The sequence below is a fragment of the Anthonomus grandis genome, chromosome 7, assembly GCF_022605725.1.
Source record: "Anthonomus grandis grandis chromosome 7, icAntGran1.3, whole genome shotgun sequence".
NCBI classification, from domain to species: Eukaryota; Metazoa; Arthropoda; class Insecta; order Coleoptera; family Curculionidae; genus Anthonomus; species Anthonomus grandis.
The window spans coordinates 23,872,583-23,898,934 of NC_065552.1; the positions used below are offsets into that span (position 1 = coordinate 23,872,583).

The 26,352-nt window shown below is 34.4% G+C and overlaps 1 protein-coding gene and 1 long non-coding RNA gene across 3 annotated transcripts in view; both read left to right on the plus strand.

The window, feature by feature from the left end:
• Positions 1-26,352, plus strand: part of LOC126738283 (calsyntenin-1) — a 380,536-nt gene that overhangs the window by 169,957 nt on the left and 184,227 nt on the right. For both annotated transcript variants that reach the window (XM_050443535.1, XM_050443536.1), the window contains exon 2: positions 11,840-12,125. In XM_050443535.1, coding sequence (XP_050299492.1) covers positions 11,840-12,125 — 286 coding nt within the window. The remainder of the gene's footprint in view (positions 1-11,839; positions 12,126-26,352) is intronic.
• LOC126738287 (uncharacterized) lies at positions 14,003-14,796 on the plus strand. Its single transcript, XR_007661279.1, has 2 exons — positions 14,003-14,282; positions 14,339-14,796. It is a non-coding gene; the product is annotated as an uncharacterized LOC126738287 (long non-coding RNA).

A 26,352-nucleotide genomic window follows, 5' to 3' on the forward strand; every position in this document is an offset into this window, starting at 1 on the left:
TGTTTTTATTTATTAAGTTCCACAAGGTCACCCAGATTATAATAATTTGGTTTCATGTTACTACTGATTGTAGATTACTTAGTATAATAGTAGTAACAATCTATCCTTATTTGTAGATTTTTTATTTCTTAATTAAAATTTATACTAATAAACTGACACTCCTACTTAGATAACAATAAACAGTTAAATAGGAGACAGTTTAGGGTACATAATACACACGCACATCGGTGTATTTAACTCGTTAGGCATTACATTGATAATTCAGTAGCCCGACCTCGTCAAACATTCATTTGATGACGGAAACCCGAACGATGCCCCAGAGTCTGATAAAAGTTGGAATATTGCTTGATAAACTGTAAGTGATTATACGTGCGCTCTGTTAAAAGATTCAAAACCTGAGTGCAGTAAGCAATTTGAGTTTATTTAATACATAAAAATTACAAGAATAAACTATTAAGACACCAGTAACAGAATTAAAGCATCAAGAAAAGTAATTTATGTTCATAAAAGGCTGATGAATGATCCCAAACACAAAGCAGAATTCCTAGTTAAAGTCTCAAAAGTACCATACTTCCATATTGCGGTACAAACGCAAAGGAACGCACCATCTGTAAGCCTCAGGAAAACTTAGGAAGATGAAGCATCATTCCACAAGAGCCTTAGAGTTTTTAGGTAGGAACGTGGTCAACAAGAAAATGACTCTGTCGCAAGATGTTGGAGAGTGTCAGGAATTGAGTTCTAGAACCTGAAGAAAAATCGGATATTATAAAATGATTAAGCAAGTACTGAAAACCGGGCGTAACGCCAAAACTAACCAATATCTGCTATTATTACTTGCAGTAGGTGATTTTTAGTTGGTGGAAATTAAGCAAAATATATTGCCATTCACGACCGGACTGGCAATATATTTTGCCGCCATTCGGACATGTATAACATATCTATGTTATACTCTCTATTTTGCATCCAAAAAAGGAATCAAAAATGTATAGGCATAGACATGAACCACAACACTCCCACCGAAGCATTACTACTAACTGAAGCTAAACTAACACCAACACGAGATAAAAGGAAGTCCAAGATCATGTTAATACAACTGCTTGGAATCTGAATCAAAAATTCCGAACAAAGTTTAAAAACATCTGAAACAGCAGTAGAAAAAAAAGGAATAATCTCTCCTCATGCTATACTAAAGGTTACGAGGGACCAAAACTCATTGGCCTTGGAAAAGCCAATGAGCGACTCTAGTCTGAGAGATTTTATGTCGCTGGGCAAATCCTGAGCGCTGGGTACTCTCTTTCTATCTTTATAGCTATCTTTCTGTAATCTGGGTCGAAAGCTTTATAATGTACCGTGGCAGGTGCCGCTCCTCCATAAGAAAGCAAATACATTTCTACACGGTCTCTGACTAAATGGTCGTAATTCACCTAGGACATAATTATAGCCTGTACACAGTCCTTAGAGCCTCGAAGTGAACCACAAGTTGCAGGGACGGAAAATTAAACCGAATCTCAACAGTTGTTGTGAAAGCCATCACATAGGTCGGATGATGCTTAGGCATGCGAGACCTTGGAATCTATCCAGATGCGCTTTAATTTTTGCCAATACGCGCCCGGCCACCAAATTGTTATTATTGCCTGAAGTGTAATGGTAATATGAATTTTCTCATTTATCTGTTTCCTGAAAAAACATCATCATCACCCTTTAAAAGGGCGATGCAAGAATCATATTTTCTTTATTAGAAATGACCTCCTTCCTTAACTGCGTTAGTTACAACCATGATACCTATCGTGTGTTGGCTTCAGTCATTTGCTAGAGCTTGCTATTACCAATGAGACTTTAGCGACCGAGTGATTGGCACTGGCAATTACCCACTAATTGGTCAATGATTTAGGGCGGATGGTAAGTGTAGACGGAACTAAATCTCTCGGATCTCCGGGGAGGAAGTAGTAATGACCGCGAGTATGAAAACAAGCAAGTTAAAAATTGGCACATGTATGAATCGAGAATAACTATATACGAATACGTATATACGAAATGAAAAGACTGAAAGGCAGGATGCATACTGTACTTCTCGGCGATGATCACCGACATGGCGTTGCAGTTCATATTTCGAGATACATTATCCGTCACCAATTTTGTGCCTATCTCAGACCGTCTCGTGTCACGTCACCTCTTACCTGTACAGACCAATACTAGGAAACTAAAAAAAATCGAACAATTCTACGAACTGGTCAAACAGGCGATTAAGTAACTATATCGAAGTCCCGCTTAATGAGATCCATAACAAAATCATCAGATTCAGTCGTCATTTAGATATTAACATCCTAACACAAAGATGCCTTGGCATGAGTCAAGAACCACCAGTTGGCCTCATACACCAAGTGAGGTCTATGAGAACCGGCTAAGAATGGATCTATGCGGTGAGGTGTTCGGCAGAGGTGTATACTTTCATATATCTTGCTTAATGTATACTCGGAGAACGTCGTTAAAATCCACCCTATTTTTGAAACAATGGGGAGCCTCCATTGTATCTCAAGGCTCTAATTTCGGACCAATTCTCAGATTCTCGGATATACTCGGTGGACAAGGCAATTAAGGCACTTGAAATGATCTGGGGGCAGGCACTAAATCAATTGCATGAATATAAATAATCTAAGATTTGCTTAATATATAGTTCTTCTAGCTGGAACAGATGAAGACCTGGATATATTAATAAACAGAATAATCATAGTACGTGAATAAGATGGACTTCAACTCAGAACAAAGAAATAGCTGGACTCAATTAATAATGAAAACGATGACTGCTCGTAAGAAAATCTAATCCATGAACATGCAGATTTTTCTGCTGTAGATATCTAAATCTAGAATTATATATCCGTACTGCATTATGAGATGGAAACCTGGGCGCTGATTGACGAGAAAAGACGGCAAGGATGAGATGTGGCTGTACCTGAATGCTGAGCATTTCATAGGCAGAGAGCATGACTAACTCAGAGGTGTCGAGACATATGCAAAAGACAGAGAGGTACTCTCAACAATTAGGAAAAGAGATCTATAAGTAGCAGACGAAACTCATGACTGAAGAACGTACGAGAGTGGTTTGGTTGTAGCAGCAACATTTAGGACTACGGTCTTATCTTTCTCTTTCCTAATGCAGCAGATATGTTATATTTTTTTCTAATCGTATTCCATCCAAATGAAATAATTTGCCGACGACAATATGAACATTTCCTTAAGGATAAGTACATTCGCTTATCAACACACGCGAGAAACACTAATGCTTTAATTTGGAAACTCTCATAAAGAAGTAACTTTACCAGCCAAAACTCTGTAAACCTCATCATAATATCGAGGCGAACACTACCGTTTTCTACGTTGCGTTGTTAATTCAATTAAATCCCACGGGAATTGCAAAGTAGACGTCCCGTATTAGAGGAATCCAAAGGGCCCTTTGAATATATGTGAAATGGGCACAATGGCACATACGCCAGCACAAAGGGAACTAAATTCACGTTAATGCCGTTAAGTCGCTCATATTTCCTCCGGTTTGGAAGTTGAATGGGACCTGCATAATCAAAGGCGAGATGTTTTGAAATGATGCTGTTACTACCAGTGAAGGGGTTTTGGAGTTGGTGGAATAAAGAGCTGAAATTGCTTATTATGGTTATCCTTTAATAAAAGAGAAAATTAAAATAATTAAAACTTAAATCAGAAAATATATTAAAAATAAAATCAGAAATATTTAAACGAGCCGCGGATTACTCTCGAGGCCCCAGTTTCCTTGACGATCTATTTGTAGTGAATATTTTGAATACCTCTCTCTTGCTTAGTATCTCTTTAATCTGCCGTAAAGATCAAATTACGTTGGTTGACCTGTAGTTTAAGTTTCTGAGGCTCTTTCGAAGGTTGGACATTGAATATGAATTCAATTAACAGGCGTTTGAGATGTGGGTATACCACAGAATCCTTAGGACACCCTGGATGTCAAAACTGACAAATAAGGAAGTTCTTAGAAGAGTCAACAAGTAACGCAAACTCTTTGAAATCATTAAGAAGAGATAAACGAAAATATGAAGCACATCATACAGAGTTAAAGACACCGATTCTTGCAGCTGATGATCGAGAGCAAGATTGAGAGAAGACGAATCATGGTTGCGTAACATCCGACAGTACAGCCACTGATACCGCAAGGAATAGAGAAGCGATGGAAAATGTTCAACCATCCATTAGTATAAGGATTGGAAGAAGAAGATCTTACTAAAATCGGTGTATATGGTATTTGTTTCAAGACCTCTTGCGAAGTAGCGAAAGATGGGCCAGATGTGTATACATATTGTAATGGGATTTTTAGTCCCGGGGGTTCGTAGGTCAAAGAAACCACTAATGTCGGGAAATCTCAGTTTATTCACTCAGTTATGGGTTTAGTTTTAACACCTTTTAATAATATCTGCTCTGCCTCCGGGCGGAAAGACAGAGACCCTTCTAGTTCTCACCCGTTGGTGGAAACTTCTAGACCCGACAGTTTCCACCAGCTGAACCATAAGTAATATTACTATTATTATAATTTGAGCTAAAACAATCGGCCTATGTAGCCTTGCTAATGCATCAGAAAAATTATTTGTGCCCACTAAAAGGGACGAAATATGAGGTGGAAAATGCCTGGCTATAATGCAAATCAGTGAAATTTCGGAAAAAGCCGGTTCTAAGTGTTTTGCCATTGCTATATACTTAGTAAAATGCTCAGAATATGAACCACCCTCATAACGCGCAGCTTTTATTTGAAAGGTCACGTCCAACTGTCTTGTCTCATACCAAAAAAAATTCACAAACGCTGTCTTAAAACTATAAAAATCAATAAACGTTGTAAGAAAAGACTCGGCCCAAGACTTTGTCTTTCCTATAAATTTCTTAACTAGTAAAAAACTAATTTGGTTAAATGGTACCTGATACGCTCTACATACAAATTCAATTTGGTTTACAAAATCAATAGGATGAATGCTACCATTATTATCAAAATTTCCTACACTACTAAAAATATCTGAATTTAATATGTTATGGATATTTTGTAACGGTGGTTGGTGAAAAAAATTACATTGATTAGTAGCTGGACCCATCGTTGATAAAAATGGTTGGCTGTTAAATCCCTGATAATAGTTTGGAGAGGGGTTACCTGTGGCAGACGCTATTATCGGTGTTCCTGGGGGTTCCCGGTATGGCAGCAACCCTCTTGTTGCGGCTGTTTATCCATAATTTCTATGGATTGCGCCCGTTTCAGCACTCGCTCTCGTAGAGCTGTTTATTTGGCCTGCCCCTGTAGATGCGTAGCCTTATGGACTCGCCCCCGAAGCGACATTTGCTTCTTCACTTCTCCCCAGAGGTTGTAATGGTCCTGTCGTATTCCTCTCTTCGGTTAAAAAGCTCCTAGATCCATCCATGTTTGATGGTCTTCGAGATCTTAAGTTCCTCGGTGAATGAACTACTGGAGGTCGTGGATTACCCATAGATGTGGATTCTTTGTCACAGTTGGGCAGCCAAGTTGTAATGGGATTTTTAGTCCCGGGGGTTCGTAGGTCAAAGAAACCACTAATGTCGGGAAATCTTAGTTTATTCACCTCAGTTTCAGGTTTAGTTTTAACACCTTTTAATAATAAAATAGATAATATAAATTGCTAGCCAAGAAACAGGACAGTTGTAACCTTACCTTTTAATAATAAAAGCACTGACCCGGATTAAAACCTTTTAACGGAATTACGGAGTCAAAGGCGCCACACTTCTCTATTAAATGGTGACAAACGAAGTAATAATCATAAGACTACTCCGAGCAGAAATTTAGGCTTTAAAGAACGTCATACATTTCCCCAAATAAAGAAAATATTTAAGACGCCCCATATTCTAATGGAACAAACTATAGCAAAGGTAGAGGTCGTTCCGCTACAACATATCCATTTATGGAGTCCTTAATTTAGTGTTAGCCGAAGAAATGTATTAATATATATATATCTCAAGTTAAAAATAGAAAAATAGCATTAGTGTTATCGTTGCGTACGAATGGTATTGCATGAGTATTTGGATGGGTACCCAAGAAAGAAATTGACAAACTATGGTTAGACAAAGAATTCTCCTGAAAAATGGAGAAAATTGAAAAGAGTTCACGTTAAATAAGAAACTTTTATTAAAAACTGAATCTTCTTGTGTTCTTCAGATAAATGCGATTAAATTAACAACTTTCATTTCATTCAAAGAAAAACTTTAATTTTTAAATATTTATGTTTTTCTGAAAAAAGTCTTCTGCAAGTTCCATTACCGAGTAATACTATTACCTGCAGTCAAGGGATTTTGGAGTTTGATTTTGGTGAAATAAAAAGGTAAAATTGCTTATTATGATTATTCTTTAATAAAAGATAAAATCAAAATAATGGAAGCTTAAAAATGCAGAGATTACTTCAATGCTTGTGGGCAGCTTTTCTCAAACTTTAAAGTATAATCTTTAGACGAGCCACGGAGAACTCTCTATCTAAAATTTCCTGAAAAATATGTATTACTAAAAGGAAAATCGAAAAATAAACCTTCTTAGGCCCGAGTTTCTTTGACATAAACTTAATTAGAAGGTTTTCGAAGTTTTTTCCCTCCTGGGGAGTTGCAAACTCTTTTCGAGAAAAGGGCAACTTTAAGGGAGAATTTATTAAATTATTTAATGATCTAAAGGGAGGAGACTCGTTAAATTAGGCATTGTTCAGTGTGATACAAAGAGAACTGGGAGGATTTCAGAACGATAATTTTTCGTATAACGTAAGTAAGATAAAAGGGCTCTCCCAACCTGGTAACGCGATAGGCAAACTTATTATTGTCTTCTTTTAAAGGGGTATTTCAAAATAACAGATACCAAAGACATTGTTACAGAGTATTGATTTTTTGTTTATTTTGTTTTTAGTAGTAATATACATCCTGTCTAACGTTATATGTTGAGTTAGGATGGGACCATCATTAATTTCGTTCATCCCAAGTTAACAAAACTGTCACAGGAGGACAAAAACAAACCTAAAAAGCTCCATCACTCCTTAGTTTTCGACGAAACACGACAGGGATTCTCACAGTGCATCGAATAGAAAGGGATTTCAATTGGACGACGTTATATTTTCGGCTGTAGTTTCGGGTAGATGATAAACGAGACAATCTTATGGACACGTTATTGATTTTAGAGACATAATAGACTAACGTTGAAAGATAACGGATGTGAACATTAAAGTATTATTTACACTTACTTTAGTTATTTATAATACACACAGAGCTTACACTTACATCAGTTCTTTATAATAATCATAAAAAAATATTAACAGTCATTAACCATCTACTTCCTTTTAAATAATAGTGACAGACTTGAGGAATTTCATAACAATGCCATAACATGAAAACCCCACCACAGAGCCATATTCAAATACTAAAAGGACAATGCAAGTAAGGCACTTGCAATGATCTGGAGATTGAAAAAGAAAAAGATTTGCTGACGATATAATTCTTATTATACATGAACAACTAGAGATGCTATGAAGAACAATTATAAATAAACATGTGTTATGTAAAGAAAGCAAAGCCTGTATTATCATAATATTCGTAATATTGTCTAGTATACCACAGCTTGAGGAATTTCCTCTGAACCCTCTCAATTTCATCATTCTAAATGCCACACCATAGAGCAGAATTCCAAAAATGAACGAACAAAATAGCAACATCATGTTGACCAATGGTAAGTTATCGCCAGACTTTTCTGGATATTATGCAACACCAGCAAAAATAATAGATCAGAAACTTCAATGCCATTTGTATTCAACAAACATTAGATATCTGCAATGCTTAATACAAGGGCCAACATTCAGCAAAAAGAATTGGTCCGCAATTCGAGCCTTGAGACGGCAACGGAGGCTTTCTATTGTTTCAAAAATAGGGTGGGTTTTTCCGACTGTACACGGCCTGCAATGAAGCTAAACAGTCAACACCAAACTGACGCTTCAACGCATACAGCTGTCCTAATTTATTGCATAGTAAAGCGTGAATGATCCTAGCAAAGGCTTTTGTAAAGACCTAACATATTTTGGAATATCTGACTGTATGGTCTGTAATAAGAAGGATTTGACAATGAACTTTAGTAGTTCATTGTCAAATCTGTATATACATTGTATACTGAGTCTTCACAAAAAAAGAGGCAAGGATGGCATCAGAGCTAAGAAAGCACTTTAGATAGAAAGAAGAGCTGTAGTTGTATCCAGATTTTGTGCAAGATAAAGTGGATAAGAATGATTACCCAAAAGCCTGCAATTTATTTAAACTTAAAGGTCTCGAAATACAGAGAAATTCTACTCTTGACTGTCTTGATTCGACGTTGAAATTTAGAATGGTTGTATTGATTTGGTGTTGAGTTGGCTCGTTTCTTCTTTTCAATATCCTACATAACTTTGTTAAGAATATTAAAATTAAAAACGATAAGAAAACCTACTTATTAAATAAATATACCTAAAAATAAGTAAAAAAATAAGTAATTCATTATGAATTCGTCCCAACAATACACATTTTACTTATTTTCATAAATATTATTAAAAAATATGCAATAGAATATGAAAAAGGTGACTTTTTATCTATTACAAGAGACTACTGTCAATCTCATGACTAGGAATCATTGACGATCGCAATAAAATTATGCTTATCATCTGCAGTGGGATTAGCTACACAAGAAAAATAATATTCGAGGACGATTTAGGACATGCCTAAAAAACTCTATATGGTAGAATATGAAAAAGTTTTACCCACTTTTTAGCATAATTGTCCATCTCACTCTCATGCATTAAAAATCGGAAGGAAACAGAAAGTTAGTACCTAAAAGAAAATATTTTTCCTTGATACCATGAACGAACAACCAATACTATATCTCACATAGACCTATGTTATATATCATGCTATATATAACATAGATCATATATATTTGACGTCCTGGAACTTCTAAGGGACTATAGAGTCCGCTAGATAGGAAAATAAAAGGAAATTGTCTTTTCTCTAAATTAATGCATGAATGCCCAGTTTCGATAGCTGAAATTAGGGATTGAAGATTAAATCAATAGACCATCTATCGAAGACCATCCATGCATCGATTGGAGTGACTAGTGTTGTTTCAAAAAATGGATTGATGGATGACCGCTTACGTCAAATGTAGACGCACAATATGCTTCTTTTGAGGCCAACCACGTTTTGAAGGCTTAAAAAAGCGATAAGAATACAATAAGAAAAATTGCTTGACAGTGACCCGAGCTTGCTCCCCGACATGTTCACTGAATTAAAATTGAATGAAATCGATAGTGATGGAGTGACAAATTACAGTTCAGTTTGTTTAATTCCGATGACATTCAGTGTATGAGATATCCAGTCCTGCTCAAGAATCAGGAATTACTTCCTTTGATGAGGATTTTGCAGATAACCCGCTAAAAATACCCTTTTTAAAATAACCAAATTTATTAAAATGAAAGGATTAACAAAGCTTACTGCATGTATGTAAATCAGCACGAATAATAAAGCACCGAAATGAATAGCAAACAAAAGAAACGGGGTGGAGAGCTTTGACTGTATTCACGCGGCGGGAGCAAGCTGTTTGCTGCTTTTGTAGTTGCGGTGCTTTTGTGTTAAAAACCAGCGGATTTTTGCTGGTTGATAGCTAAGTCCATTAAAGACCCGAATGCACCGACGTGTTGTCCGCTCAATGTTTTGTTCTGCTAATATAGGACGGCAGGATGTTTAAACCCTATCAGGGGGAAGTAGAAGTGGAAGAGATTTGGACGTACCGTTTTGAAATAATATTTTCTAAATGTTGTTGTTTGCATCTGCATTCGTGAGCCACGTTCTACTTGTAGTAAATATTTTATTCCTTGTTTTATTTGCACAGTATTTCTTTCATCTGGGCACCTCAGAAATTAAGTTACCTTTATTGACCTGTAGGTATAGTTGCCATTACCGATTTTTTATCTCCTTTGATTTTACCGGAATAATCCGAACGTATTACAATTTTTATCTGCTATTGTATCAATATTTACAAATATCAATATGTTTTAATGGGGTCAACAAATGATGGATGGATAAAGTATGTTTTATGCAACACAATCTATAAAAACATACTTGCATATTTATCTTATCGTTAAAAGAATAGGTCTAAAAAAATAATAATCCAATTGTATCAAGCGCCTTCCCATTTGGCGGATAATGAAGAAATATGTGTGGTGGACCAAAATTAGCAAACTACTAGGGTGACTCAACTTGAGCAGCAGCGAACAGCGTTTGACAAGCATGACATTTTAAATATAAAAATTCCCCTTATGTCATGCCATGAGGGCGATCTATGTAAAAATCCTTATCGGCTAATATTCCGATTTATTATATGCTTAAAGTAATTCAATGGTGTATTTTACTTTGACAAGAGTAAAAAGTGTTTAATCGGTGTATATGATATGTGTTGCAAGACCTCTTTTAAAGTAATGAAAAAATTTATAGCAGATTCGCTCAAGGATAAAACAGTACTAAAAATGAGCTATCAATCCCTTCAAGTCATATGGAAAAACTATGTTGACGTTTGAAGTCAGATTTTGATCAAAGTCCATTACAGATGCCAGGATCTGGACCAGGAGCTTGAACTTTATTTATATTTGCGTATTATAGATTATCCCATTTAAAATATCCTACAAATAAAAAACGATACATATACACGGCTGGCTAAAACGGGTCTTGTATGCTTCAGCTTCCAATATCAAATCTCCCCACCAGTTAAGAAGAAGACGAAGCATTTCTTCAAACTTACGAATTCCAGCAGTTGGATCAGCAAATGAACATATAAAACAACCTTATTTATCGAGAGCATTTCATATTTGTCTGACTATTGCCAAATTAATATACCATCGAGATTGTCATCAGTACTACTTAATTCCATATTCGTATATTTATATTATATACAGAAAAAAAAAGTTTAGCAAACATATTGATTTTATTGCTTCCTATCATTAAAATGCACTTCCTAAGAAACAGTATTAATACCTGATTCAAAAACGAACAAAGTCCAAAATATTTTAGGTTATGGTCTGGCTCACTATTGGCCTGTTTGTATGTTGTCCGCAACCTTATTATGAAAAATCAATTTTTTAAATTCTTTAGATGGTTTAAAGGAAGTTACTGGTAGAAATAGACAAGTGTCCTTGAATTAAAAACGATGTATATACAGGTCTGGCCAATTCAGATCTTGGATGCGGTGTATTAACTTGCAAACAAATCTGTCTCACAAGTTAAAAAGAACAAACTACAATATGCAACATGCAACAATATCATTTCTTTTACTCCCTCCCATCTACTTACTATAGTTGGACTCTAATTGAACGTATGGAAAGCCAAGATTTGCAGCGTATTACGTTTTTCCTCTTATCGGCAAGTAAGGAATCCATAGGAAATTGCTCAAGAATTTCTATTATTGCGTATGAATGTTATTGCATGAGTATTTGATTCAGGAAAAAATTGACTAGTTGTCAAGAGGAGATCACATTAAGCAACAAAAACTTTATATTAGAAGCTAGATCTTCTTGTGTTCCTCAAATGAGTTGCGATTCAACTGACAACTTTCAATTTATTATTTTATTTCCCCAAAGAAAATATTTAATTTTTAAATGTTTTGTATTTCCAGAATAAGTCTCAAGCTCTAAACATGCTGCAAGTTTAATTTCCATAGTTTTTAATAGGGGATCATTTACAAATATCAAACCATTACATTCATTACTCTCAATTTACAAACATATTATAACGTGTCAATTTAATTTTTCAGATGACGCCCCACATTTAGACATATCCAACCTCGAGAACGGCTACCACGGTATCGTAAAGGAGAACGAGACGGTCGTGGAGGTGACACCTCCGATTCGGGCAACCGGTGTCCAGGTGTGTCGATTCCGGATCGTAAACAAGCACCATGGCGAAGCCCCTTTCGAAATTGAGTTACGCGAAGATGGACATGCGGAGCTCAGGGCCAGGCGGAGTCTCAACTGTGAGAAGCGGAAGAACTACAAGTTTGATATTGCGGCAGTCGGTTGCAATGGGAAACAAAGTGTCAGGTAAGTGAATCCAGTTTGTCTTTTTGGTTACAAGATTGCTTTTATAGGTAGATCAAAGTATTTTGGTTTCTGTGATTCAGTTTTAGAGTTTTTACATCGTAATGTTTCAGGGGGGTATAGTAATTTCCAAAAGAAAGAAAGTTTTATTAGAAAGGGCAGATGTAAATGCATTACGCTATATTTTCCTTCGCCCTTGTAAAGTATCTCTTTGACTCTTTTATGCACTTCTTAGAGGCCAAGTTACTTTGGTTGAGCTGTAATTGACCTCACCGATAATCTATATCCTTTGATCTGGGCAGCTTAGTCTGGATGCATGAGAATTTTATGTGCTATATATTTAAAATGTATAATTTCTTTACGGAAACGTATATAGAACCTGCAAAAATCTTTACCGGACTAATATTCCGACTTTAGAGACTTGTCTATTGATGTTCAGCTGTACAGGTCTGGATTGGAAATCTCTGTTGTCGATTTTTTATGTATAATTTTATTTCTTAATCGTTTATATAAAAAGATGGACATATAAAAGGGCTAGGTTAGTAAACAAGTTCATATAAACATAAATTAAAAATGGAAAATTTAATTAATGGCTTTTTTGTCCCTAAAATTTTCTCCATATAGTGCTTCGTTGAGAGAAAATTATTAAAGTCTCTGGCCTCCATAAAAAAATAAAATGCTTGAAAATTGTCATTTGGAATAATCTGTACATATATAAAAATAGCTCTGATAAGAAAATTCGGATATTTTAACATTAACATTTACCATGTACCGTTAGTTGAAAATCTTTTAGTGTACAGATAACTATGAATAAAGTCGACTTAGCTCAAATGCATTTTATTTCTGGGCTTGCAGATGTAAATGCTGCAGAAGCCCGTCGACTTTACCACGAACGCTTTCAATAATGCAATAGATTAATGCCATCAGAAAGGACTTTCATAAGACTCCATGCCCGACTGCGCGAAACTGGATCTTTAACTGCTAATGCTGAGCGCATTGGTAGACTGAGAATAATAATGACTCAACAATTAGAGCAAGCAGTTCCTGCAAGCAGTGGAAGGAGCGTGTCGGGTTGTTGTTTTGAATCGGTTGTTTTGATTCATTTATTTTCCGATAGGTGACGCGTCCTGTATTTTTTAACTTGGGTTTTTCCCGATTGGCTTTCTACAGCGGGTCTCTGTGTCATATGGAATTCCACTGATTTATTCGATTCCACACGTCCCAAACTCTGTGCTCGACAAATGTCGCTAAAGCGAGACGTCCATTTTTAAGTTAGATACATTTTGCTACATTACACAAAAGACTAAACAAAAACAAATAAAAGTAAAACAAATCTAAATGTCGATATATTTATCATATGATTTCTTTGTTTATTCTAAATAGCCGTTTAAATCGTGTGTCCTCGATAGAGAAAATATTTCTTTCTTCCCTCATCTGACGTCTCTCCCAATTTACTGGTCTTAAATCCTCCAACCGCTCCTCCTCTTCAGCAACTTATATGTTAGCTATATTTATGGGCAACATATCGCCAAAGTCTCAAAAACTGGAAGAAAAATACAATATAAAAATATGCACTGCAAATAATATACAAACAAGGTTCTCACTCTACACAAGCAAAAACAATTACCGAATTTATAAAATAAAATATTAATAAGGTATACCTAGCTAAGTTAATTAAAACAGACAGTATAACCAATAATAATAAAAACTGTAATTAGTTTTTAAAGAAAACAGATAAAAATTAAAAATATAAACCCACAGGACTCAAAACATGAGGATGATGATATGAATGTAGTAAACACGAAGATAAATAAAAATACTTTTTAATTTTCTGGTATTGGTATGATATCTAGTGAAATTACTAAAATAAAATTCAAATTTCTCTAAAAATCATCAAATTCCTAGTCGAATATCCGAATATATCGGAACGGCTGTCAACTCCCGCTGCTGTTCTGGCTGACATTGCCATCGCCATCCTCACGTCATATGTCATTCGGTTTCAATATATTTAATTAAGAGACTAAAGTTCTAAACACTATAAACTTCCTACCCAAATTAATATTTAGTGTCCAGTGCCTGTCAAACGAGATTAGTGCTCTTCACAAAATAGGAATAGGAAAGAAGGAATTAGCTACCTATTTATAAATCCAATAATCCCGGGTACTCCAGTGGTGTACTTTCTCGTGTGTTGTGTTGTCTAAAACTTTTCTTTTTAGTTTGGTTTTCAACTTTTTATTATGAACATTAAATTAGTATGAAGACCATTCCACAAAATGTCTATGTTTATGGGTGACGTAAAGGCAAAACATAAATGCTATGTCCCAGGCTGCATAGGGCTGTATTCTAGCCGCTACGTTTTTTCAACGGATGCCAAATATAGACAGCAATGGATAATTATTATTAAAAATCCTTGCTTAGAAAGCACTAGTGAAATAATTCAAACAGAACACTGCGTTTGTGCCAATCATTTTGCCCCAGAGTTCATTCTACCCCCAATCATCAGACCAAAACACTAAGTATCAAAGCACTTAGAGAGGATAAGTTGTACCACGTGATATGGTACATGAATGTAGCCATATTTTCTAATTATTATTCTTTTGTAGTACTGAACATAATTAATTTTATGTCTAAATAGAATATTGGTGTTTTTTCTAAATATAATATTAAATTAAAATGCTTTTGAATTACCACACCTACGATACCATAGGACGTTTTATTAATCCAATAAAAAAAATTATTCACATATTTGTTTTTACTGGATTAATAAAACAGCAGCCAGAACCGAAAGCAAATCGGGAAAACCCATAATAAAACATACAGTGCCTTTATCTATCGGAGAATCAATGAAACAAAACAGCTTCTGTACTGTACTGTGCGGCAAATCGATGACCTGCCGTGCCATCTTTCGATCGAGCGGACAACTTAAAACAGCTCGACACATTCATTCCATTCACTTTCATTTCTAAAGGGGGATGTTCTGTGAGATTATCTTTATTGTATTGAGATTATCTACCACAAGCCAAGATGTACAAGTACCATGCCAAGAGTTTTGATACACACGTGCCACAATAAGAGTTTTGCCGGTGGTTTCTTTAAAAAAATGCGCAGAATCTAAACTTTACGTCTAAAATTCTATTCACAGAAGGAGCAAGTTTTTCACCGGAAGCCATCAGAAACTTCCACAATAATAATTTTTGGGACTACGAAAATCCCCATGCCATTGGAGAAAGTGGATTCCAACAGCAGTTTTCGGTGATAGTTTAGGCAGAAATTCTTGATGATCATCTTATCGGACCGCATTTTCTCCTTTCTCTGCTGATTGGTGACACTTACAGATAATTTCTACAAGAAACATTGGCAGGTCTGTTAGAAGAAGTACCACTAGCAACAAGAAATACAAGGTTTTTTTTTATGGTAAACACAAGCACAAGAGGAAAGTCCTATGTCACTCTTGGAGTGCTGCTTGCGCGAGGTGCGAGTTGCAAGGTGGTTTATGAACGACGGTGCATCTGCTGATTTTAGTCTTGTCTCTAGAAACTACCTTAATAACACTTTTTCTCAACAATGAATTGGTCAGGGGAAACCTCAGGCATAGCCAGCACGATCCCCAGATCTGAATCCTTTGGACTAATTCTTTTGGGAATATCTGACATCGCCTGTTTTTGCTAGGCCAGTTATGGATGAAATTAATTTAAGAAACAGAATTGTAGATTCCAGGAATATTTCAACATCTGCGACAATCGATGGGAAGAAGATTGCATGCTTGTATTGACAGTCGTGTTTTTCATTTTGAGCATTTATTTTATCAAAAATTTAATGATATTTAAAAACTCAATTAAGCTTTTATTATTTTTCACAAAACTTAAGTGACGTATAAATAAGCCAAAGGATACCTTATAAAGTTACCTATGTACATTAACAAACTGTAAAAATTTTAACAAACTCGGTAAACGTGTTTTTCAGATATGAATGAAAAATTTTATTTGTATTTGAAAAATGTGATTTAACAAATAAAGTTTAGCACTATGTATCCTGAAAACGAATCGTTTGCGGACATGTGAACTTTTTTAATTAAAAAATTACAAGAACTCATCCCTTAGAATTGAAGTCATCACTTATGTTACACCCTGTATATAGAGGGAGCATTACCCTGATAAACTCTCTTTATAAGTCTGCCCTGGCTGGCGACTGGATCAAAGCGATGCTGAGGGATAGGAGAATAACTACCTCACTACAAGGAGAGGTGGTGAAATTCGATGCTTCACAAGGGTGTCCACAAGAAGGTGTTATTTCTCCGCTCCTGTGGTCATTTCTGGTCTATGACTTGCTTGCTATCATTGCTGATAGAAGTCCAGGCATACACTATTGATTTAATAATCCTAAATAAGGGAGACAATGAAGAGAGAATCACTACTTTATTCAAGAGGTGCTGTACGTCATACTCAAATGACGCGAAGAAGAATAAATGTGCATCAATCTTCAAATGGTAATTGTGCTAACACTAAACTAAGTGTGTACACTAATCACTTACTTTACATGCATTAAATTGGCCTAGCTAACGTCGAGTGTAGATTAATAATTGAGAACGAAGAAACGATGACAACTATTTTATGTGACAGTCGAGTGCTGCAGAAAACCAGTCTTGGGACTGACTCGCCAAGTGGAAGATATTAAAAATGCCTTCCTTAATGAATGCTAGAACTCCTCGAGAGGGTCGATTTAATGGGGGAAAACGAAGTATGTGCCACAATAGACCAGCGGGGAGCTGATAATCGACCATTTACGACTGGTTTAAAAAGAAAGTGGATAGACGATGATTATGGACTTTTATAATGCTAAAAAGTAATCAGTAAACCAGAAACTAATATCGATTTTCTGAGAACTGTGTGTGGCGTTTGTTAGGTAACTAACAACAGATTATTGAATTTCCTCAAAATGAGGATACCTCTAAAAATATCTCTGGAAGTAATGCGTTCGAGACGGACAAGAGGAAGTTGGTAGTTTACTAAAATGGTTCGTGCAGAAAATTACCCTGTGCTACCCGATTTGATTGACTTATATGAAATTTCGATTTCACATTTCTATCTAGCAAATCCTGCCTATATTCCTTTGGTGGAGGCTTTTGACCTAGTGTCAACCAAATTGGCTTATCACAAACATTACCTAATGGAATGTGAATTTGCTCAACACAGATGGCCCTTAACAAAACATCAAATCCTTAGTTATGATAGGCTTTTAGTGCGTCACAAAAGTTAGCGAATTGTATTATCTCTGCACATTTTGGATAGCCGTAATTGTTGCTGTAGAGAGGTAGCTGATATTGAATATGTTTTCCCGAATTATTACTACGTGAAGCGTAACAATATCTAGAAAAGTGTTAATAAAATAAACCCTACCTGAAAACTTAGAGTCGCCCTTCTATCATGAGGTGACTCATTTCTAATAAGATCACAAATAAAATCAGAAACATAATATATTGAACTCAGAGTCCAGAGGTAACTGCAGAAGATTCTGGCCAGTTGATTCAGAAATAGAAACCACCCGAATTTGACAAAAAAAACCCAATACAAACAGTATAAATTTAATTAAGTTTCTACTACATTACATAATGACTTTGCTTTAAAATCTCCAACAAGCAAACCTAAATAATTCCATTAAAACTCATTTCTATCCGGAAGAAACTAAATAAATATAGTTTCAAAATGTACGTTTCTACCCGAGCCGCAATCTGTTATTTTACCTTTAGAAAACTTTGAATTTTTAGTGCAGTGCAGAGGAAAACTTTGTGTTGTTTTATGACAATTTGTTCTACCGGCAAGAAAGTGGAATGGTTTAAACTATAGGAACAAGAATTTTAATCGAAAGAAATGTTTAAAGTTTTTTTTTCGCAAAGGGACCGTTTGTTTAAATATGCATGCAAGGTGATTTACGTATTATTAGACGAAAATATAATAAGCCATAATCATTGGATAAAGGTGTATTTTTATTTGTGATCTTTTGATATTTGAAGCCGAGTGCACATGAGATACCAATAATTATGCTCGAATTTGGGTCACCCGGCATACGTAAAAGAGTTTTCAATGTAAACAACTAATTTTGGCACTTTTATAAATTCCCTTGTATATTAATGACACATCAGTGTAACTGACCTCAAATCGTTGCCTGCAGAGAAAATTTACTATGACGCTTTTTTTGATTACATCAAAGAAGAGTCGTGCTACGCGTCCAAGGACCTTTTTCCTTTTTGGACGTTGTAAAATAAATATGTTTAAATAAAAACGTTTCATATAGTCATAGTATTTAGGCATAAATTTAGGACCGTTTTTATAAAAAATCCAATATTTAAAGAAGATTCAATGTATATGGGTTGTCCGTAAGAATCTATCCGACAACACTGGCGGGAAGCTTGTGTTCCCCACTGCAAAGATTCTACTATACTATGTTAATAATAGATCTAATGCTTATCTCGGACGTACTGTTCTACTGTTTTATCCCGTTAAAAGTTCAGGTTCGAATGTTTCTAATATAAACATAATTTGAAAAAAATTAAAACATTATAATAATTGTCAGCATACCCGAAACAATAAATTCTACATTTCCATTCGATTATCCAGGGTGCCTAAAATATTTTAACCACATATTCTATGACCTAAAATAATTTTTAAATTTTCTATAAAGTAGGTCCAAAGCGTCTTAGTTTTTAAGATACCATGTATGTTAAAGAGGTGAAGAGTAAATATTTTCAAAATACTTAACGGTTTTGAAATAAAGTTTGGTATACAGGCACTAAACTTTTTATGCTTTGTTTAACGAACTAAAATTTAGTATTATATTGTCCTCATAAGTTGGTCATACAGGGGAGGCGTAGAAAAAATTTGCCTTAAATTTGTTGTTTGTCGGTCTTTTTTAAATTGAGCTACAGAATTTGAATATTGTTCAAGTAGATAAGGTACTCTTTTGGCACTTCGCTAGAACTCGTTTCCGAGACAAATGCTTTTGAAAATTTAATTACAAATGAATTTTTTTTATTTTAAAATTTACAATCGAGTTGCGGATAAATAGGCCTTGGAAGACGTCTGTTTGTGTTGCTGGACGTCATTGTCTTTCGTCTTTGGACGTCTTTCTGTCTCACCAACTTATGAAGACAATCCAATACTAAACTTTATTTCAAAATCGTTAAGTATTTCGAAATTATTCACAAAAAACCGCCATTACCTCTTTACCTTTAACATACAGGGTATTTATCCGCATCTCGATTGTAAACGTGAAAAAATTATTTATAATGAAATGTTCAAGAATTTCTCTCTCAAGAAAGGCGGTTCTGACGGAAACCGAGTTCTAGCGAAGTGCGACAAGAGTATCGTATTTACTTAAAAAAACTTCAGACTTTCAAATTATGTATTCCAAATTACGAAAAATCGATAAACAACAAATTTGGGCCAAATTTTTTCACGCACAACTTGTGTTACCCACCTCGGACGATAATCCAAGTTAAGTTTTAGTTCGTTAAATAAAGCATAAAAAGATAGGAATTGTACCAAATTTTATTTAAAAGCCTTCAGGTGTTTCGAAAATATTTACAAAAAACAGCCATCACTCCTTCCTTTTTTAACACCCTGTATCTTAAAAACTAAGACGTTTTGGACCCTACTTTATATAAAATTTTAATCTTATTTTATATCATAGCTAGATATAATACGTGGTTAAAATATTGAGGTGTAATTCACCCAATATAATCTAAATATAAGCACCGTCATTTAACTCTCCCTTATCTTTTCTTTGGCCCCAATCAGGAATAGTTTGTTTATATTAATACCATTTTACGTAAAGCATCAGCTCTGAGCGAAATACGTAGAATTAGTGAGAATTAGCCTTTAGGTGTTAGGTCTATTTCGATTTATCATGCAATCGACTACAAATTCGAGTGCATCCGAGAAGTCCACTGCGTTTAATAGATGTTATTTTCTGGTTTATATTTCTTCTTTTGAATTTTAGTGAGCAGGACTGTTCAGCGACTCAGCGTTCAGCTCAATCGGTGCATATCGAGTAATATTAATTGGTAATCGTTTGTAGTTTTATAAAATTGCGGCGCAATTTGGGTGAAAATTAATATTTCAAGGACTAAATTTAGGTAAAATGAGCAGGTTATATATAACTAATAACATTTCTATTATACAGTTTTAACATTGGAGCATTTTAATACTATTTGCAGCTCCGAGAATTTATCAGACGAGGAAAGACCCGTACCTCCACTGGAAAACCCCTAAAAAGAGGGTTGAATTTAATTAAAAACATAAACCTGGTTGGAAAAATGATGCCGATTTAAGAGGTTGGGTTAAAGAAAGTTAAAGAAGGGATAACGAGCGGGAGGCATATGGCACAGTCTGCAATAAAAGTATTAATATAAAAGCAAAAAAACCAATTTACATTTGTACCACATTTGTGACTGAACGCAATACCTACATATATAATACAATGCTATGGATCATTTGCCAAAATTAATAAGAGAAATTTGTTTCGATTCAGAAATTTTAAAATAAATTAAAATTGGCCGCACAAAATACTCATCTCTGGTAAAAAATGTAATCAGTAAACAAAATAAAATAAATATGATAAATATTCTAAAAACAAACAAAAAATACTTAAGCTTAACCGTGACCTCTATTAATAACATATTAGAATTTGCGACACTTACTCTAATACCCATGAAGGACACTTTGAAAAGAACCAAATACTCAGATGGAGCTAACGTTATGACTGGAAAGCACAATTGGGTCATGAGCAGATCAAAAGAAGATGTATAGAATATATTTTTAATGCATTACATTTACTACAGCGAATTTTTGGATATAGTTAGAGACATAAACATAATATAGATAATATAGACATATACATAATATAGACATAGGTTTTTAGCGGTCCTAATAGTCCTAAGGAGATTGAATTGCTTAAAGAATTTTAAAACTATATACAACATAAAATTTTCAAATTGAAAGAACTCGTCAGTGATCTCGTGTTATTACTAGTTTATAAGGTCTGATGATGCTTTCTTAAGCGAAATATGTAACCTTCGGGACATATAAAAAATATTTTGAGACCGAGACTTAAGGTTTTTATTTTTTCTCTATAAAATTCTTCATCCTACGCAAACCAGGTGGCTGTCTTTGGAAAGTGTTGTGGTGAGATTACTAGAGTAATATGATGCTTCAATTTTAATATAATTATTCAATACAAATGCGTCGTGTACCGAGCAACTACTTATTACGACAACTAGATTGGCACGTTTAGAAGAACCACTAACAAAATGTTTTCTACATTTCCTACAGTTCTTTTTCCTTTTTTTCAATAACGTGAATAAGGAAATGTAATCCTTACACCCGAAAAATCATAAAATACGTGAAGACTTATCTGCTATATATAAATCATTACTAGAATGTTTTATTGAAAGATAACTCATTACTGCAAGCCCACCTACCAGAAAAAATACTTTCGAAAATCCTGAAAACTATTGATTATCTGATATTTATTTGGCTGCTGAACTTTCTTTATCTGAAAAAAATTTAACCAGTCAGAAAAAACACATTCTGCAAACCAGATGTTTAGACTTCTTTGATGAAAGAGCCTCAACACATAGTAATTTTTGTATTATATCAGCAACAAAGTTAAGGTATTAAACGTTAGCAAAGATAGAATTTAAGTGAATTAGCATATATGGTGGAGAAAAAATTATCCCAATATTGAAACTTGAGAGTTATTTGGGAACTAATTTGTCTACTTCCCAAGCAAATGCCCAGGAGTGATAATTTTTTTCTATTACTAATTTGTTCCCTACCTATATTTCTATATTCTAAGTCTAAACATTTTGCTCTTCAACTTTTGAAGAATTTTGATTGTAGACACAATTTACTTGCGTTATATGATACCTATGTCACTGTCATAATATATGCCTCTCCTGCATTTAAAATTGTTTCAAGTCTACTACTGGAATACCAGTTTATCAAAAATATACTTTATATTGCGATCCATTCATATAATGAAATCCACTTTTTGAAAATAGAAACATATGTTTCAAAATACTTTTAATCCCAAGGAAGTTGAAACCTTATTATTAGATGTGACTTTGCAAAAATGGGTCTCTCTAGAGAATAATACAGTAGAACTCCGATTATCCTTCTGGATAACCAAATGTGTACATAAAAAAACATAGGCAGGTTACTTTGCATTTACCGTAAGCAAATACACACTGTGTTAAAGGTCTTCAATTATTTTTAATCTTCTGACGCATTTCGGCATTCAGATTACATGAATATTCAATTTTAATAGGAATATTTAAAAAAAAACTAGCAATATTAAACTGTTAAATATAGTGGCAGGGACTAGGTACTGTAGTTCCTTTAGCACAAATCTTTCGAAGTGTAATTAATGAGTGTGAAATAGAAATACTAGATAATGAATGGCGATAATTGCGTAATATAAAAGTCGATTTTGGTTCTAAAGTCAACATTGAACTTTTTTTGATTTTTCTCAAAAATAGGTTGTTTGGAGATAACTCTCACTTATCGAAGATTAGTTATTCTTGCCTCACTTCGTCAATATAGAGTGAATTTTTTCCCAGGTTAATTTACTTACAATTTACCAACGCAATAAGTTATCCACATCTCGTATTATAGGGTTTCTGCGCAGCAGAAGTTATATATTGGGTCAAAAGAATACACCTGTTTTAGCTTTGACTCCAAAGACCTAATCAGTTTGCATAATTCTCAAATGTATAACACAAATTCCGAACTAACCAACTCGGAATCAGAATACGTGTCATTTCAGTTATATTTTCTAATTTCTCAACAAATTAACTATGTTTTTATCAAGGTTTTTTAGGGAAGTATATATGTACATTTCGTGTGTGTTAACAAAACAAAATTTTAATTAATTAAAAATCTACTGTTATGAGTCGAGTTTTACTAGAAAGTTAAATTTACATCTGGAAACACTACTTCCTTGAGCTGCTGGGCGCGATAGATCTACTTCTCACGTTTCTCGCCAGTTCCGAATTACGGTCCGTAATTTTGGGACCCAGCTTGCGCAGATATTTTAATACCCTAAATTTTTATACAAAAATTTGTTGATGGTGGTTTTAGAGACACTTATTCGTCAACTATTTCGATTTCATCCCAAACCGATTGCCATGCTTTACGCAATTCGTCGTGGACGTCTGTTCGTTCATTTTTAAATTCTGTAACACATCTGTGCAAATGAATGTACTGTGAAAATGATTTACAGGAGCAATATTTAGAACATGTGGAGATGGATTCTTAACTGCCAGTGTAATTTAATCCAGTGTAGCACCTAGATGTTTTACTGTCCTAGAGTATTTCAGCTGCACGCCATTCAGAGAGGTTGTGTGCCAAAATTATACTTTATCCTCACAACAACTTCATTCATATCCAAATATTATTCGGCAGAATTTTTTAGTTCACCTTATGCGACCGTCGCATTTTTAACCAGCCTTAAATTGCCCAAAATCGCTTTAAAGTTTAAAAAGTTTCATCCCCATTTATTACCAGTTTCAAAGGCCCAAGTTTTAATCCACTTTGGTTGGCTTATATCATATTTTCTATTAATATGGCATGAAACTGAAATTGGGTTTCACGAGACGAATTTTGTAAAAGGGAAAATCTGGTTTGTCACGGCCTTTTGAGTTTTCAGCTCGTTTCGGCTCGAGTTTAATGGATTTCTATTAGTTCAATGAATATTAGAATGAGGTGGCAAGATGGGTTAAATGAGGTACAGTAGATATACTATTCATATAAAATGTCTACAATGACAGAACTAGTTTCCAAAATTGCAATTTTGGACGTCAAGTTTTGTTGTCCAATAGGAAACAAATCCTAATAATAAGACAATTATTAAAATATGAGACAGATAATACAATAAATTCCATAATATAACAAATAACAATATCAAACTCACTAACTGGTGCAATATACAACGAATAGTAGGTAATACATTAAATACTTAATCAACTAGTAGGTAATCCAATTCTATCTAAAAGAACAGATTTAAAACAAATGATCTGTTTTCGACCTAACCCACTAAACCTAACTTAACCTAAGTATATTAATAAAGTACATTGAAGATATTGGAATAATATTTCAGGTATTTACTTATATACCTTTAACACCTATAAATATTAATTTAATATAAAACTACATACAAAAAATTAATAAGAATATGATTAGGATGAAGGCCTTTTAAAACTAATTAATGACTGTAGGATATATTTTGATCTGCATAAGGATCATTAAATAGATATTTGTCTTCTAAAAATAATTTTTAGAATATTTTATAATAGCTCGTTCTGGCGATTTGGTAAGAAAATGACCGTTCAAAGTGATGGCTGTTTGATGTAGTGTTTTGGCATTGTTAGTCTACCTTCAAACCGAAGGTTCAAATGGGTTACGTTCGTCCTATAGCTTATGTACAGGTAAATCGGTAACTTTTTATTAACAACTTTAAAAAATAAGACCATAGAGTGTAAACGTTGTCTGTTATGCATATAAATTGGTGGACTGGAAGTTTGACTTATAAAGTCCTATTTACGTATCCCGTATATAAGTCTTAAACAAGAATTTTCTGACGACTGAATTCTACGCATGTCTGCCTTTTTAAACAATATCCATCTATTTATTCTACCGCAATAGTTTAATTGCTATTAAACGGAACTTTCACAAAATAGTACTTGTAAGTCTTTTCGTCAGAGATTTTCTATGGTGGTAAATTAACTTTAAATTAAAATACCCTTTTTGTATACATCTGTTGATATGCTCAGTAACGCGCAATTCCTGGTTCATCACTAGTCTTAAGTTTTTTAATTTTTTTAGCCCAAATACTGTTATTCTCGATTTTGATGCATTTAGTTTTAAGTAATATTTTTTCAATATTTCTTGGACATTTTCCAGATCATAATTATAAGCGACTACAGTTTGTTCTGATTCATCTTGGTCAAAAATAATGTAGGATTGCGTATCCTCATAATAATAGTGATGACAGTTGGATAAGAAAGCAGTAGGGAACTGGGAAACATAGAGGGAATAGAGCAAAGGTCAGCTGGGCAGCGCCTGACTGAATAGGCAAGAAGCCTGATGTTATTCCTCTGTAAGATACAGCTTGCGTTCTACCACATAACATATTGGAAATTAAGTCCTTTGCGCCATCAGAGAACCCCAAGAACCCTAAGAAAGATAATGACAACTCATGATTTAAAGTAGCGAAAGCCTTAAAAGCCTTAACTGAACATCATTTGAACCACTTGCATGCTCTCTCTGTCTTCTTGTATATATAGATATATTGATATAGGGAACAGCAAAATTCAAAGTTAATAATAGATTAATTGTCATCATTTGATTGTTCCATATTTTAAGTAAAAACACGAAACTTCCACAAACAGCAGATTGCTGAAGAGACAGTGCATGAAATCTTGAAAGCAATATCTGCTGACTGAAGCTCCTTTTAGGGTATACATCATCCAACGCAAAACTAATATATTTATGGATTTTTCGTTGAACTAATTCGAGCTTGTGAATATGCACTGCATAATTAGGAAACTATAATAGAAAAGGAGGCGTGATTTTACTAGGGAGTTAAACAAAATTATCCTATTTGAAGTAGTAGATATTAGGTTTGTTCTAGCGTATAATTTTGGATGGTTTAATACCAATTTATTGTACTGCTTTAGTGCGCATGTTTAATCCGCAAACTGGTAACAAACGGTTTTTTGCTAGAACGCTTTTACGCCAGGAAAATCAACGGCAACTTTCATGTCAATTGTCAAGTAAGCTTTTCTGCCTCGTTATTTGTTTTTATAATTTTGAGGTTAAAAAAATACTCTGTTAAGATTTTTGAGCAATAACATGGCTTTTTTTTCGAGTAAGTCTAAAATGCTCAATGAATTCTGTATTATTGTAGAGGGGTCAGTAACATCAACATAACCTTAATTTTTGCCGCGCTTTTTAATTTTGCTTAAGCTTTGCCATCAGCGCCGCTGGCAAAGCTCCCTGGTTCATCAGGAACTGCATTATGTTCATAACCTACCAAGAAGACATGGATCAATAGGAATATGATTTTTACGAGTCTATCTGGATTTTAGCCTAAATCAACATTTAGGCTAAAATCCAGATAGACTATAAAAGTCGATTTTGGTTTATCAACATAAAACATGCTGATTGGTGGTTGG